Source organism: Anoplopoma fimbria, chromosome 7 (genome assembly GCF_027596085.1).
Source record: "Anoplopoma fimbria isolate UVic2021 breed Golden Eagle Sablefish chromosome 7, Afim_UVic_2022, whole genome shotgun sequence".
Taxonomy (NCBI): Eukaryota; Metazoa; Chordata; class Actinopteri; order Perciformes; family Anoplopomatidae; genus Anoplopoma; species Anoplopoma fimbria.
In genome coordinates this window covers 5855207-5871597 of record NC_072455.1, presented here as the reverse complement: position 1 = coordinate 5871597, position 16391 = coordinate 5855207, and the positions used below count along the sequence as shown (strand labels likewise).

At 40.4% G+C, this 16391-nt stretch overlaps 2 protein-coding genes across 3 annotated transcripts in view; one reads left to right on the top strand and one right to left on the bottom strand.

Annotated features, from left to right (window-relative positions):
• Positions 1 to 2166, top strand: part of actn3b (actinin alpha 3b) — a 32737-nt gene extending 30571 nt beyond the window's left edge. Inside the window, exons 19-21 of the mRNA XM_054600878.1 lie at positions 257 to 322; positions 468 to 626; positions 746 to 2166. Of these exons, the coding sequence (XP_054456853.1) occupies positions 257 to 322; positions 468 to 626; positions 746 to 904 (384 nt within the window). The 3' untranslated portion in view covers positions 905 to 2166. The remainder of the gene's footprint in view (positions 1 to 256; positions 323 to 467; positions 627 to 745) is intronic.
• On the bottom strand, positions 5 to 16237 carry prkd4 (protein kinase D4). 2 transcript variants are annotated; one of them, XM_054600876.1, is made up of 20 exons: positions 16092 to 16237; positions 15425 to 15591; positions 12609 to 12747; positions 11467 to 11598; positions 11182 to 11336; positions 10847 to 11042; positions 9602 to 9706; positions 8746 to 8905; positions 8319 to 8442; positions 7805 to 7882; positions 6716 to 6929; positions 6432 to 6457; positions 6190 to 6262; positions 5455 to 5561; positions 5199 to 5360; positions 4023 to 4121; positions 3674 to 3941; positions 2991 to 3076; positions 2315 to 2500; positions 5 to 319 (listed from the first exon to the last, which is right to left on the bottom strand). In XM_054600876.1, exons 2-19 carry the CDS (start codon positions 15578 to 15580, stop codon positions 2336 to 2338), a joined length of 2445 nt encoding a protein of 814 aa, XP_054456851.1. In that variant the 5' UTR covers positions 15581 to 15591; positions 16092 to 16237; the 3' UTR covers positions 5 to 319; positions 2315 to 2335. The 2 variants fall into 2 exon arrangements, with proteins under 2 accessions (XP_054456851.1, XP_054456852.1); XM_054600877.1 differs by having other exon boundaries at positions 15425 to 15570.
• Positions 16238 to 16391: the final 154 nt, after the last annotated feature.

Sequence of the window (16391 nt, the reverse complement as noted above, 5' to 3'; positions counted from 1 at the left end):
TCTTTCTAACTGGATCTTGGTGTAAATTAGGCTTAATGACATACAGAAGCATTCACTTAAAGATGGAACTTATATTTTTATTTTTAAACATTGAAAATCAATCTGACACATCTGTTTTGTTTTTTTTAACTTAAAATTAAATACTCCAATTAATGCTTAATATTCAAGCACAATTAAGAAAATAAAAACATGGGCATTGTAACTATGATTCTGGGAATTTAGTCATTTTATAACACAATTGTGTTTTTCCCTGCAGAAGAGAAACGGCATGATGGATCCAGACGACTTCCGTGCCTGCCTCATCTCCATGGGTTACGATCTGGTGAGTACAACAAGCACATTTTTTAGGATAAATGATAAAAACTTGACTTGAGTGAGTAGATTCATTTTGTTTAAGAACGTCCCAGTACACAATGATAATTCAAGCGATGTAACGAATGTACTAACTGAGCTAATCTCTCTAACAGGGTGAGGTGGAGTTTGCTCGCATCATGACCCTGGTGGACCCCAACAACACGGGCGTTGTGACCTTCCAAGCCTTCATCGACTTCATGACCCGCGAGACCGCCGAGACCGACACTGCAGAACAGGTCATGGCCTCCTTCAAGATTCTGGCTTCAGACAAGGTGAGCAGACCGATACGGCGTCCTGTTAGCTTCCATACAACCTCACTATTGGATTAAGTCAACGGCTCTTTGTGCTATGGGACAGTATAAATCCTGACTCCGCCTCTCTCCCCCTCCAGAATTACATCACAGTGGACGAGCTGCGCAGAGAGCTGCCTCCCGATCAGGCCGAGTACTGCATCAGCCGCATGACCCGGTACATCGGAGTCGACGGGTCCACCGGGGCCCTGGACTACATCTCCTTCTCCAGCGCCCTCTACGGGGAGAGCGACTTATAAACAAAAAGCTGCTTCTCTTCCCCTCCTCCTCCTCCTATCCCTTCTTCCCAGCTCCTACTGTTTCTCCTTTATGGAGAGAGCGACTAAACCCCTTCCACTGTCCTTCTATACTATAATTTTTTCCTCTTTCAAATCTCAACTTTCTCCCCCTTTCACCTCCCCCCCCTCACCTGTAACCCCCCCAAAAACACTGTCCAGAGAGGATGAGAGTAGAAGGCTTTGCTCAAATGTTAGAAGCTGTGTGGACCGGCCAGCTCGTCCCTCATGTCTGTTAGAATGCCTTTAAAAACCAGGAACGTGCCGGGTTTTGCACTGAATTATGTAAGCAGCATACATATACCATACCTGCCTTTAGGAGACGGCAAACAGAAGGAGGTAATGAGGGAGAGAGCCAGTTAGAGAAAAGAAGTTACTTTGAGCAAAGCCTCCTGCTCCCCCCCTCTCTCTCTCAGATGACATATTTTTTTGTAGAAGGGTAATTAAAGAAGAAGACATGATAAAAAAAAAAAAAGCTGGTTGGTCAGTTGGTTTGGTTGGTTGTGTAATTGTGCAGATGCATGCCATGTTGAAGCTTAGAAACGACGTCTATGTGAGTCTCTGACTCTTCCTTAAATCACACACAAACCATAATCCTAGGAGCCTGTTCACATTTAAGTCAGCAGAGCAGAGAGAGCAGGTCAGGTGCTAAGAAAACATACCCACTGTGTTAAAATAACTACTACAGCACTGTGAAGCCTGAAGATCCTAAAGCGTTAAGCTCAGGAACAAACGGAGGGTGAATGGGAGCACCTAAACATTAAAATGCAGAGAGAGAGAGAGAGAGAGAGAGCAACTCGGAGCAAAGCACTGTGGGTAAATAGACAAAGAGAGGGGCCGTGGCTGAATTGGGGACTTAAGAACGAAGACAGACAGACAGACCGATCCCACACACCTCTCTCTAGAGTTAGTCTGAGTTAACGTCACATCTTAAACACACAAAGATGGAGGCAGACGGAGAGAGGTGTCGAGCAGCGAGAGACAACAAGGGCATCAGGAAAGTTATGGACAAAATAAATAAGAAGAATCAATACTGTATGTGGGACCATAGCAGGCCTATGTCAGTGACGAAGCAAATAGGGTTTTGGTCCCGTTGTCAGGTCGGCCATGATGATCAGTGCGAGTTGACTCCTCTGTGTGTATGATGATGATGATGATATTTTAATGTCATGTGCTCCATTTTCTCATTCTGTCCATCATCACAGATGCCAAAAAAACTAATCACTTTCACAGTTTCATTTAAAAAAAAAAAACCTCAACTTGGAATAAAAAAGGAAAAGTATATTACTAAACAGAAGTTGTGTTGTTTTTTTCTATAGTATACAAGTAGGAATAACAGCAACACACGAGTAACGATAAATAAAACTGTCCGACCTTTAACCCTCCGTGTTGGGGTCACATGTCGGGGTATTTGTCGGGGTCCCAGCAGAGGTTGGGCGGGTAGTCCAGGCCTCTCTCCTGGGCGTAGCGTATCCAGCGCTCCTCGTCACCGCAGTGCGTCAGATACCTCAAGCCCACCTTATGCTCGAACCCCCTGAGGTCACACCACAGCTGGAAGTCCTGCAGGAGGCAAGATGAGGAAAAAAAAAATTATAGTTGGTTCCCCGATTATTCATTTTTTTCTTAATGTGTGAGACAGTTTTTATTAGTTTTGACTTAATGCCACCTTATCATATTGTCACATAAACATCTACAAACAAATTGTTATATTTGATATAAACACATGAGGAAAATTGCATGTATGTTCTTTGTCATGTTTTAGTAAACACATGCAACAGGATTACAGAAAATGATATTGAAAAAAATGTAATGGGAAGTGAAAATGACATGAAATCTAAGCAGCATTACAGTTTATTCTACCTCCACATTTATCATTGAGAGGATTTCATGAACATGTTACTGCCCGCTGTCTCTAATGAGTTATACAAACTACAGAACTCAATATTACGGTTATAAATTAGGATGGTAAAACTGGGATGCCAAAATGAGCTGACGGACTATTTTATAATCCTGCTCATATCAGACTATAAACTCGTGTAGTAAATCTCACCTGCAGCCACGGGTGTCCCAGTGTTTTTCCCACGCTGAACCTCCGTCTGACCGACACCTGCAGCAGGTTATTGATGAGACTCACAGCTGGAGGCGGAAAGAGACGGAGAGGATTTACTCTAATTGTCTTAATGTGTCCACTGGAGTCACCCAGTGGACAACAGGAGAACATACACGTGTGTGAAACAACATGATTATTTAATCTTAAAAAGGGAAGATTAAAGCAAAATTAGTGTTAAGGGGGTCAAAAAATATAAACAAGAATAGCAGACACTGCTATTTTATTTCCATAAATAAAAAAATAAAAATGGAGAATCATCTGTATATGTTCAACAGTGATTCATGAATGAAACTTTAAATGAAGTCCTCTACTAACCCCAAGTCAATTTAGTATTTACTTTAGTTCAATTTGCCTTTCTGTTACATGGTAATACAGTTACCAGCATCTTAAACTCTCCCTGATGATGCATTCAAGGACACCGACATTTAAATTGTGTTCATAAGCTCTGTGGTCAGAAAGTCAAAGCTAGAAGATAAAGAAAAAGAAAACCTTGGGAAAAGAATGATGTGAATAGACTTATTATCAACAAAAGCATCTCATATCCGTGTCTTTATAAGCACCTCATATCATATTGAAAAGCACCGACAGGAAGTGTTAACAAGAAGAAAAATAAACTTCCATACCCTCCAGAGAGATGGAGGCCCACGGTTGTCGTGGGTACATGAAGGCGGCGTTGGTGATCTGCTGTCTGATGTCCTCGTCCTCGTTGTAGGGGAACGTGCCGCTCAGGCTCACGTACATGATGACGCCCACGGACCACATGTCCAGGGAGCGGTTGTAGCCGCTGTTGCTGATCACCTCGGGCGCCAGGTAGGCCGGCGTGCCCACCACCGAGCGCCGGAAGGACTTCTCTCCGATGATGCGGGCGAAGCCGAAGTCGCACAGCTTCACCTGCAACACAGAGTGGATTTAACAAGCTGTTTAGACAACTGGTCCTTAAACACGTTGTGTAAAACAATGAGATATTCCCACCTGAGGAAAAGGGTCCGCAGAGGCCAGCAGCACGTTCTCAGGTTTGAGGTCACAGTGAGCGATGTGTTTGAAGTGCAGATACCGCAGAGCCTCCAGGATCTGCAACACACACGCACATACACAGAGGAGAAACACATGAGAAAGACTAGCTATAGTAGAATATTTTAAAGCTTTAATTATGCAGGAAGTCAAGCAAAAATGTTTCTAGTTCAATGGATGCTGAGTGGTTTGTTTATCAACTGACAACTAGAAAACATACAAATCTAACTGAAAAAAACAGCTTCAAATGAGACAAACCAGTTCATAATCTGGATATAATTCCACTGTTACTGGTAAAAACTACCCAGTGATAGATGGATAAGCATTACTAATAGGTTCACATTAAAATGCGTTCCATTGACATCCGTTTCCCAACCTTATGGGCTTGTGAAGTTGTCCGAAGTTGCATATATCTATAAGCTGTGATAAGGTTTGAGTAAAGAGTAATGTCACTTCTCCGATTGTTTAATTTGAGTAGTTTTTAGAGTCTGTAAAATCCCCAAATCTTCAGTATTTCACACAAAGAAAATCCCAATGTCTATAACATTTTATGTCTGACAGAATCAGGATGGTATAGTCTGTCCTAAATTCAAAATAACTGCCATAAAAATGTCAGCAGAACTAATGATGATGGACATTGGGTACAACATGAACACTAAAATATAACGATTGAAATGCTACATAAATTGTTTGATGACGCTTTAAATAACCTGAACCATTTATTAATGGGTAGATACTACTGTAAAGACAATCATTTATTTTAAAAAGTGGGGTTTCTCTTCTCCTCCGTCCATGATAAGCTAGTGACAAGTGAGAGTTGTTGATATTATTACTGTCCATCTCAAGTAACCTTTTGGTTCATTCAAATCTAAAATACAGGCATTAATGAATAAACTTACAGTTATTGATAGTATTTTAGTTAAGTTAAGATAAGAGGTCTTTGATATAATAGGACAATGCCATGAGTTTAGTAATTACTTCTGTAACAGGGAGATTTGATTTTTCCTGTCTTTGAAACTTAGATAGAACATAAATTCAGGATATTTTCTGTTTGGAACCGCTGTCATAAAACATAACATTAAATGAGCATGATTTAAAAAGACCTCCAGAGCTTTAATGATGGGAACGTGATCTCACCTGAGCGACCAGGAAGCGGGTGTTGCGTTCAGGGAGTCGGCCTCGCTCACTGGACAGGATCACCTCCAGCATGTCTCCGTGGAGCTTCTCCATGACGACGAAGACGTACTCCACCGACTCAAACATCCCCTCCAACAGAACCACACCGAGGTGGGACAGATTCTGGGCAACACAAACACACACACACACATATATATATTAGATGTTACGGACAATAATCTTAAAATAAATACAGAGATAAAACGTGCATAAGAACCTGTAGGATGGCGACTTCGTTCCTCAGCTGTCTCTCCAGTTTGTTGGGGAAACGCGTCTTGTCGATGACTTTGATGGCGACCGGCCGACCCGACTTCCTGTGAGTACCTGAGGAATGAGGAGTAAATCACTCATTCATATTACTGTTTTTGTTTATTCATTTTGCATTCATTCAGTTTTAGTCAGAAATTCAAAAACTTTACAGATATTTTTGCTTTAAATTACAAGTCCATCATTTTATATTCATTTCATGGAACGTTTCTTAAAAAAAACCCCGGTAATTGGTGTTATTAGTGACTGTTTATTAGCACACTTCTTAATAATTAAAATGAATAGCCCTCTATAGTTTCCCCTACTCAGAACCCACAAGTCCAAAAATGTCAAATGTGTCCAGGGGGAAGCAAACAATTATGAATGAATTAAGGTATATGTGAAGAATGATGATGATAAATCAATGAATTATTGTTGACATTTAAAATGAGTCAAGGTAATTCTTCTAGAAATCAGCTCACAAGTTTTTCACAGTTTTCCCTTTAATTAGTACAAGATCACATGGTGTGTTTTTCCAGGAAACTATTAGAGAACTCATTAGTACATTAGGGAAAAATAAAGTACATCGTTGACATTGTCATCTTTTCCTCGTCTGCAAACCTTCCAGGAATATAAAATCATTCTTAGCTGTCTCTTTGCTGACCATCTGAACACGACTTTGTAATAATTTGAACACTGTGGTCACCTTTGTACACGACTCCAAACTGTCCCGAGCCGAGCACCTCGTCTGTGTAGATCTGATACACCGAGCTGATGTCCTGAAACACACACACACACACACACACACACACACACACACACACACACACACACACACACACACACACACACACACACACACTTCAACACTGAACAACACAGTGAGGTATGAAGAAGAAGTTCACCGTTTTTTATTCTAAATTAAATAAGTATAGAGTTGATCCTTACCACGCCGTCACTGCATGAATCTTTATCTGCAATCAGAGATTCATTCACACAGAAACAGAATCATTTTAATAAACATTTATTATCTATTAGACATAACATATTCTCTGACTCATGCTTGTGTGGAGGTTGTCTGACTCATTAGAATCATATTGATAAGCATATTTGTTACATAACCCTGATACTGTTCATCTAAATGCATCATGTTTCAACGCCCACCTTTAGTATTGTGTAAAACTTATTTATATAACTAAAATAAATAATCCAGAGGGTTGTCTTTGACTCACCCCGGCTCTCCTCGCCGCATCCCCCGCTGCTCTGCACGGGCATCAGAGCCTGACGGATGGCGCTCTCCCAGGCCGCACCGCTCCCTCCGGCCGCCACGCAGTACACCAGCGAGGATGTCTCCACCTCCAAGGTGTGGGCGCTGTTGCCCGGCAACAAGGGGACGGTGAGCTGGGCGGGGCCTCGGACCTGCAGCACCTCGGACAGAGTGATCTCCTGTAAAGAGAGAGAGAGATTTATCAGTTATGTTCAGAATAAAACACAAACATGTTTTGTCATTCTTTATTATCAGACTTGTATCATTACATCATCAGACTGTATAAAATATTTATGTGTTTAAAAGCAATATAAACTCTACCTTATATCATATTTATATAAATGTTTTGCTGATGTGGAGTTAGTCTTTTGAAATCTTTTTTTCTAGAAATGTTACTTAAAATAACTGCTTGTATTTCACTCGTAACAAACCCTGAAGGAACCCTGTGTTTGGAGTGAATTTTATACTTTTTAAAGACCTTTCAAGGTGCCTAAATCAAACATTTCCAAACTCTCAAAGCTTCATCATCACATCTAAATTGTTACTTTAAATTCAAGTATGAAAAAAGTTTTCAGAATTCCTTTGTAGCCACAGCAATCACTGAATATTGTCACTTTGTTTAATTTGCCATCTGTTCATATTAACTTTGTATGTTTTGATCAAGATTTGATATAATACAACACAAAGTTTGTTTCAAATATTAAACGTTTTTGTTTTATTTACACGAGAAACACCAGATTATGTATTCAAGGATATTCCTAACCTTGAAAACAAAACTGATAAAATGACGCATTTTCAAAACTCTGTACGATCACTGAAAACAAAAGAACAATGGCTTTTAAGAATATATATATAAATCATAAGAACGTATGAAAAGATTGACCTGTTTGCATTTATACAAACTTTTATGAAAATGCATTAGAATCAGCTGATATGGATCTTGACGTAATAACTCTTCACTCTTCACACTCTTCACAAACCAAATCCTGACGAGCTCCTGGTGTCAATAAAGTTAAATCAGATTGAATAACAACTGTTTGCTGGTCAGTTCTACCTTGTAGTACTTGGTGCTGCTCTCGTTCTGGTACAGAGTGATGCTCTTCCAGTCCAGGATCCAGTAATGACGTTTCCTCTGGGACAACAGACGACAGGAATAATTCATGTTCATATTTTTATGAAGTTAATGAACCAGTTAAATCCCAAAAGAACCATTAGGACGGACTCTCAGACCCGCTGTCTCGTCAGTCAGGTCCACTTATGCAAATTATTATCTTTTACTCTGGTTTATTTTAAATGTTTCTCAGCTTATCTTCTGGGCACCAATCTTGGAATTGGAACACATTTGACTAAACATGTATTTTACTTCCCAAATGTGCCAAAAAGGACAGAAAATGCAAAGAAGTATGAGAAGATATATGTGTAAGTATTTTTATTTAATGTTCATCTGCAGTATTTTCTTTTTTGGCAGGTCACAATCACACAGAACACTGCAACAAGTGTTACATTTCTTATACCCATAAACACACTGAATCTGTGTGTGCGTGTGTGTGTGTGTGTGTGTGTCTCACCAGTGTGTCAGTGTTGGTGTGATGCAGCAGCCATCCCTCTCTCAGGACTCCACCTGCTCTCTTCTTTGAGTGATGCACCGACTGGATGAGCCTCATCAGAGGGATGTTGCTGCTGAAACACGGACTGAAGGAGGGAAAGAAGACAAAAGACAATAGAACATGAAACAAAAAAGACTGATTTAGGGTTAAAAACTGACAAAAAAGTATTTTTTTGTTGCACTGATGGAGCAGTTGTGTCCTGTAGTTTCTTCTAAAAGCCTCTAGGGGACAGTACGATCACTGACTACAAAGTTTATGATGAATTCAGTGATGGATAACAGAAAATATGAGTGTTTCAGTCTGCGCAGGAGTCACATTCATCAGAACAGCGTCTGGTGCCAACAGGATGCAGGATGACATCATCAGAATAAATTAACGACCCTCTGACCTCATCGGTTCCCGTAGCTGCTCGTCCTCCTTCGTCTCAGCCGTCCAGTCTCCGTCTGTGGACATCTCATCGTCAGAGAGTTCTAGTGTTGTCGTGCTGGTGAGCTCTGAATCACCGTCATCTGGTTCTGGTGGGCAGCTGTGACCCGCTGCTGTGGATTCTGGGAAAATGACATCATGTGCTAAAGATATCAAGGATGCAAAAAATGATTATCAAGACAAAACATTTCCGGTTTATTGATTCATTTTTTAAAAAGGGACAAAAAAAAGTTGTGATTTTTCTTGATTTTTGCGAACAAATAAACAAAAACCTTAATAAAGTCACTTTGTAATGATTATATATATATATATACATTTCACATATGACAAGCTGAAACAAGCTAAATAAATTACTTTAAAAATGATTGTTGCTTAATTTTCTGTTGATCAATAGGTTTAATTCGCTGAAAGGCACATTTTTCTCACTGACTTGATATCAAAGAAGAAATAAAATCATTATTTATAGATTGAAATAGAATATCACATCTTTTATCTAATGATTTTTTGTGATGTTTTTTATATAATTACATATTTTGTTAGTTTACAGCCATGCTACCGGCTCTGTGAGGCTGCACAGAGGTTGCTAACATGTTAATGTTTAACATGTAAACGTTTACCATGTTAAACCTAACCCTGACTCAAACATCATCATCTTCTTCACTGAGGAACACGATGTTTCTTTGTGAATCTAAAATTAGTCCTGAATCTATCAAACCTCCTGGAGATGGAGGGTGAATCAGCTCTGAGTCATCACAGGGGTTATGAGAACAAAGAACATGATCTAACAGGAGTGACGGAGTACAGAACGGAAAGCAGACCTCCAGGGAGCGCCGGCTCACTTTCCCCGTTGAGGCCCCTCCTCTCTCCTGGACAGTCTCTGGGGACCAGCAGCTCACAGCGCCGGTGGCAGTTAAACCGGCAGTCTGAGAAGGAAATCAGAGGGAAGAGGTGGCAGGTTGAAACAGATGGAGAAATTAATGTAAAAAATACAAAATCACAGTGACGGCATTTGATCTATAAATATGATTTAAAGTTTCGTTTTCATTTCAGACTGAGCTCTGAGAAACACCGAGGCATTTAAGGGAGAGTAGCCAAGATTCAATATATCTGCTTCACAAGTATCTGGGGATACACAAACTTCCTGCTGACACAGCAAACACACATTAGTCTCTTTGGGCCCAGCTCATGTTTCTGAACCTCTGATACACAAATGGCTCATCAAAGCTAATGTGCTCCTGGAAAACAGCATCTAAAAATATCCTCAGTGAAAGAAAACGTTTTAATCTGTTACATGACTCAATGCTGGAAGAGGACGGTTTTGAAACAAGGTAAATGTTGAATATTCAACTCAAGGTACATCATTTTTTATAGATTTTTAACAGCTTCCAAGCTCAGAAATGTTGCTCAAATAAGATGAAAACCCCATCCACTGAGGAAAACCGTGGAACGCGGTTGAAAGCTGCAGAAAAAGCTAATGAGAAGTTGTCAAATTATATATAAAATGATCTTATGCTGCTGATGCAACAGTTCATTTGTTTACCTGGGAAATCACTTCTTCATGTTGTTGTTAGATGTAATTTCATCAAAGCGTGATAATGCAACAAGTGTTTACATTGCATTATAAATGTTGGACTAAAAATTCACGGTTAATTGGGATTTAACAAAATTTGATTTCAACTTTTAATAAGTGAGATTTGAGTTACTGGTAGGTGGATTTTTTTAAGCTCTTGACATAGCCAAGCTAGCCGTTTACCCCTGTTCCCAGTCTTAAAGGTAAGTTAAGCTAAGGGGCTGATGGTGCTGGGTTCTCCAAAGTGTCTTTAAATAATCTCTTTTTACAAAAACAAACAACTTTTGATGAGGATCCCTTTAATTCGGTTATATTAAAAAACTGTAACCAATGGCAACCAAGATAGTCTCCTCACAGGATGAAAAGTTCTTGAACAAAAAGTGAAAAATTTTGACTATGAAACCTGAATCAATGGGATAAATATATCAGTTTGAATTGGTGGAACTTAAACACCATCTAACCCGACTAGTAGAAAGTTCTCCGTCCCTCTCACCTGAGCACTGCAGCCCCTGTCTGAAGAGCCCCTTGAGCAGCCGGTGGCAGTACTGGCACACGGTGGGTTTGGTGTAGCTGTGGATGTGGAAGGTGTGAGGGACCTGAGCCTTGCTCACGTCGCCGTAGCCGATTCCCAGCCAGACGGGGGGCTCTGCCCAGGACGGGGGCCTGGACGAGGGTTTGGTCATGCTGATCTGGAGACGGACGGATGGTGAGAGTCATCAGTAAACGTTTTAACACAACAGGTTCCAGTGTTTCGGTGCAGAAGAAAAATGACCTTTCACCTCCTTTAACCACCTTTTTATTAAACAGTCGACTGAAAAAGAATCGTACCTCTTCCAGGCTGCCTCCGGCCTGATTGGACAGTGAGTGGGTTCGGGGTCGTCGGGGAGGAAACAGGGAGAGGCTTGTGCTAACCTGACGCCGCGCTCGACTACAGTCATTGGGCAACTGGAAAGCACAACGTTTATGAAAGTCCAGTCCACAACCTGAAGACAGGGAGAGGTGGGGGAGACATTTTACATTAGATGATGGCAAATAAAACAACTTTTTTTTTTCTCACACTGTGAAAAAGACACTACTGAAGCAAACGATGAAGGAGAGCGAGTGGCTTTTTACCGTCACATTTGAGTCCCTGCCGAACGAGGCCCCACAGCATTTCTCCACAGTGGTGGCAGAAAGTGGGAGTCCGGTACGATTGGACCACCAGTGTGTGTGGACGGATCCTCATCTCGGTCACCGAGGCTGATCCTGAGTCAGATATTAAAAAAACAAAGAGATGCCGTACAGTCAGTGCTACTGGGAAATATCACGTGTTGTTGCTGGAGTTCAAATCTAAATGCTGAGTATTTTTTTGACAGTATTTGACACCAATGCCTTGTGCTTGTACTTCATCACTTCCGGAGAAGCATTTGGTTAACAAATCTCATTGGTTTTGCATGTTTGTTTGTGGTCCTGAAGCAAACCAGCTCCACTTTTACATAAGTTTTTCCTTAATGCTCACCATAGACTTTATAGCCTGATCTGGCACCTCACCGTGAGTTCAGGAAATTCAGACATGTATTAGTATCAGTTATTAGCTGGTATATATATATATATATATATTCACATTGTGTTAGAAACATGTAGGTTCTAATCTGCAGTAAACTAAATTACATTTTTGGAAAATGGCAGAGGAAGATGTGAAATATACATTACCACTTCCTACCTGTAAGTAGCACTGAGGTTTCAGGCGACCTAATTTGAAAGCTTTCAAGTTTCTTTTCCTGTAGTTTTTTTTTGCAGTATTTTTGTATTTCGTGTCCAAGAACTCAGTGGGATTCTTATGTAAGGAGGGAAACTTGCCAGACTGATGTTCACGGTGGGATTTAGGAGCTTTGCAATGCTTGCTGGCTTAAATACATCCCGAGTCTGAACCTCACAGATAACTAGACGGCCTGTGTGGATCTGAGCGGTGTGAAATGGTAAAAAAAAATAACAGACCGAGGGAGCAAAGAAATTCCAGCCTGTGTTATAAGAGGCACAAGGCTTTTGATTTGTAAAATGAGGTGTTTTTCAAGTATTTATGATTTGTTTCCCTTCCAAACTAAGACTCTTAATTAAAGCTGTTAGCTGCTGTAACAAAAGTATGGCTGTTTTTAGCACCCTTATCTAGCAGCTGTTCTTTTGTATCTTATCTTACAAAACATCTGTGAGTCAGACAAGAAGAATGAGAATAAATAACTGCAAGATTATACGTTGTTTTTTTTACGTTGGCTGACCTGCGATGATGACCTCGATGAAGTCTCCATCCTGCAGCTCGTCCTGGTCCGTCAGACGCTGCAGCAGCTGCTCCGAGGCCGACTGATGTCTGAACAGAAGAATCTTCTCCCCGACACCGACCACGTTGTAGTCTGGAGCCTGAACACACACACACACGCACACACACACACACACACACACACACACACACACAGACACAGGCTGAGACTTCATCCAAGAAACAAGCTAAATTTTAAAGTGCTGCTAGAACAAATTAGATCCACCAGCTAGGATGAAGCAGATACATAGTTCACTTTTTCCACCAAATCTCTCGAACAAACATAAAAAAAACATTTACAAAAGATGTGAACAACCTTTCCATGTCTGCTTTATAAATGTAATACTTCATTATTAATTCAAAACCACCAACAACTGTGTGATCTCAAGTCTGGAGACAAAGAAGAATACTCTGTCTTGAGAATGAAAACAAAGATTGTGCAGTTGTCGGTTTGAATACTGACTAAACAAATGTGGGAATCCTATTTCAGGGAAAGTTAATGACACAACTCTAAATTGTCATTTCAAGTGCTTGTACGCTTCAGGGGATTAAGAAAAGTTTCAATATGAGTAACTGCTGAGTGTTGCCTGGTCAGAAAGGAAGAGATAGATTCAGTACACAACATTTAGAAGAGAAGAAACCAGAAGAAACAATTCTGTAAATCTTTTTTTTGCCATCTCAAAACTATGACTTTGTTGAGCTGTAAAAAGAAATGGGGTCTCATGTGCTCGGTGGATAAGAGATCAAAGATGATACAAAACCACTCCAAAATATGCCACATGGCTGAGAAGTTATTCTGAAGAGCGATAATGTGAGCGATGTAGCAGAGGTAAGTTGAGCTTCAAAGCTCTTCAGAGGAACATAGAGAAAAGATTCAGTCTTCAATTTTATCGTCTCGTAAAGAGCTTTACTACGGCCAAACCATCATCTACGTTTTTACTATACTTTTATTTCTACCTGGACATTATAAAGTGGTGGACAAGTATGAGAAATATCATGTAAATCAAACAACATCTCAATATTTACCATAAAAGATATACTAATCTTTAGCACATTTATATAAAAAAAAATCAATTCATACTCCACTTATCCTATGATCAAAACATTTACCAAAGAAAGTGTTTGTTATGTTTCAACATAAACTGAAAGATTCTGAGACCCCCTGAATACAAGGAGAGTATTTCAGCAAATCTTTTCTACATAAACTGTGAAATTATACAATATATCAATTTATTTTTCTGACCGCAAAAAAGTTAAGATGTTTAGAAGTGGAGATACAGTTTTCTCCCAGCAGACACATACATACAATAATACATAACATGCTACTGCCATCAAGATCCTCTCTCTCTCTCTCTCTCTCTCTCTCTCTCTCTCTCTCTCTCTCTCTCTCTCTCTCTCTCTCTCTCTCTCTCTCTCTCTCTCTCTCTCTCTCTCTCTCTCTCTCTCTCTCTCTCTCTCTCTCTCTCTCTCTCTCTCTCTCTCTCTCGTGCTGACCTGCTACCTGGAAACTCAAAACATGATCAAAGTTGAAAGTATCGTCTGAGGAGTGAGCGAGTTAGACTGTATACGTGTGTGTGTGTGTGTGTGTGTGTGTGTGTGTGTGTGTGTGTGTGTGTGTGTGTGTGTGTGTGTGTGTGTGTGTGTGTGTGAGTGAGAGAGAGAGAGAGAGGCTGTGGTTGGAAAGTTTGCTGTTGTCTTTGTTACCACAAAGTCTCTGTGAGTGAGGCAGCATGAAGAGACCAGACCAGCTGACATCGAGACAAGAGACCAAACACCTGCAACTCACGAACATCTTTATTTAACCTCAACTATGGTTTCAATGCACCGTTAACCCAAATTAATGCAGATTTCAATTCCACTCTGATAACGCTGGATAAATCAGATGCACAAGTATAAGTATGTATAAGGATACACTCCAGATCAAAACCACTACAGCATCATTCAAACTCATTCAACACAGAAGCCACACTCTACATAGAAACCTACACAGCCCTCCTTCAGGCAGAACGTGACCTTTCTGAGTCCACTTCCTGACTCTTCTGAGAGGCTCGAAACGTCAACTGAATACTTTCCAAGTGGTGCTGTGTGGAGTCGGTCAAAGATCACTCATGTTTCCTTACTAATTAGGCCTCTTATCATGTTTTTGATAATCCAAAAGGTATTTGATGCTGCTGATAATCTTCACTGGAGCAGCTTCGGGTTGAGGGTCATTCCCAAGGACCGCTTGATCGTTGCGATTCCATCATCAGAGTCAGATTTGACCTGCAGGTGTAGGATTTGACCCCCCTCCCCCCCCGCCCGCATTCTGGCCACAAGCTGAACAGTGTTTCCGTGTTAACCGGTAGTTACAGTGACTTTTAAAAACTGTGTCTGATTTGTTTAAAGCTGACGTATAGAAGGAGTTTACCATATAGAAGAAAAAAAAAGGCTCACCTACTGTAGATTAAACTCCACCCATCTGGTGTTCCAAGGTGATTAAAACAGATCAATTTCAAGATAAATCACTCTTGTAAAATGTGATATTACACGTCCATAAAGATGTGTGATTACAGGAACAGATTTTAATGGTCAAACTGATGCAATAGAGGCTGCAATCTCCTGACTTTCATTCCCTCCTATGAGTCACGTTCCAAAAAACAACTTGATCCCACAATTCCCATAATGCCAATAGCGTCTTTTATTAATTCATTTGATGAAATGCCCCTTTCAGGCTCCTCACCTTCCTGATTAACTGCATAAAACTCTGGAGATGTGGCCGTGGTGTGAGGCTTGGATTACCTTGTGCTCTATGATGTCTGCAGCCAGCCTCTTGGCATGGCGATAGCTCCGGTTGCTGGCGGGGACTCGAACCACCTCCCTGAAGAGGCCGAGCTGGAACTGGACCAGAGCCGGCGTCGTGAGACTGGTGGGACTGGAGGGAGTCACTGCGAACATGGAGAAAGATTCTGTGGCAACGTGGGATTAATTTTGGGGGATTATTAAAACAAAGAAATATTTAGGACTACAGATTTTACTTTGAGAGTTTTTGATAAAAATAGACAAAAATAAACTTAAAAGGATTTTAATAAAGAAAAAGTTATTTTCTTAACTACTCCTGGTGTCTCAAAATAAAGCACATTATAGTCTGCTGTGCATATTAGATATTGGCTTTTATTAAAATGAAATGAGGATGTAAAGTTTTAGTTTTTAGTGACAGATTACATTTTTTATACTAATATTAAGTGACACATTTTAAGTAGCAAATATCTTTTTGTCCCTAAAAACACATTAAACCCCAGATAGATGGAGAAGACATGATAGGACATAAGTTAATACGCAGTATGATGATCGGGACATTTTTCAGATACATCATTTAAATGATGAATTAATTTCTTTTTAGTTTCCTATTACTAAAATAAAAAACATAAATAACATGTCAAGATACTCATAACATAAGTAACCTTACTTTGTAACCCGGTTTCTTTCAAGCTCCAATCTTTCACCTCAGTCGCAGGACTGTTTCTCCACCATGTGACAGCTGATCTGATCAGTCTCTCGTTGTGCTGCAGACTCTCGACATGTACTCTAGTGGGTCTGGTTTCCTTTATGTGGGGCTCGGCTGTCGATAAAACAGGAAGTCACAGACGGAGACTCACCTCTGTGATGGTGCAGCTTACGGTTAACACCACACCAGGCGTTAGCTGTGAAACGTTTCACACACACACACACACACACATACATGCATAGACACTTTCAAAAAAAGGTC

What these genes read in the sequence shown, in the direction of transcription:
- prkd4 (XM_054600876.1), bottom strand. Translation starts at nt 15,580, where the DNA reads ATGTTCGCAGTGACTCCCTCCAGTCCCACCAGTCTCACGACGCCGGCT. An exon ending in CAGACATCATAGAGCACAAG is followed by an intron (nt 12,748 to 15,424) that starts GTAATCCAAGCC and finishes GTGTGTGTTCAG; the next exon opens with GCTCCAGACTACAACGTGGT. An exon ending in GGCCTCCATCTCTCTGGAGG is followed by an intron (nt 3,077 to 3,673) that starts GTATGGAAGTTT and finishes TTCCGCCTCCAG; the next exon opens with CTGTGAGTCTCATCAATAAC.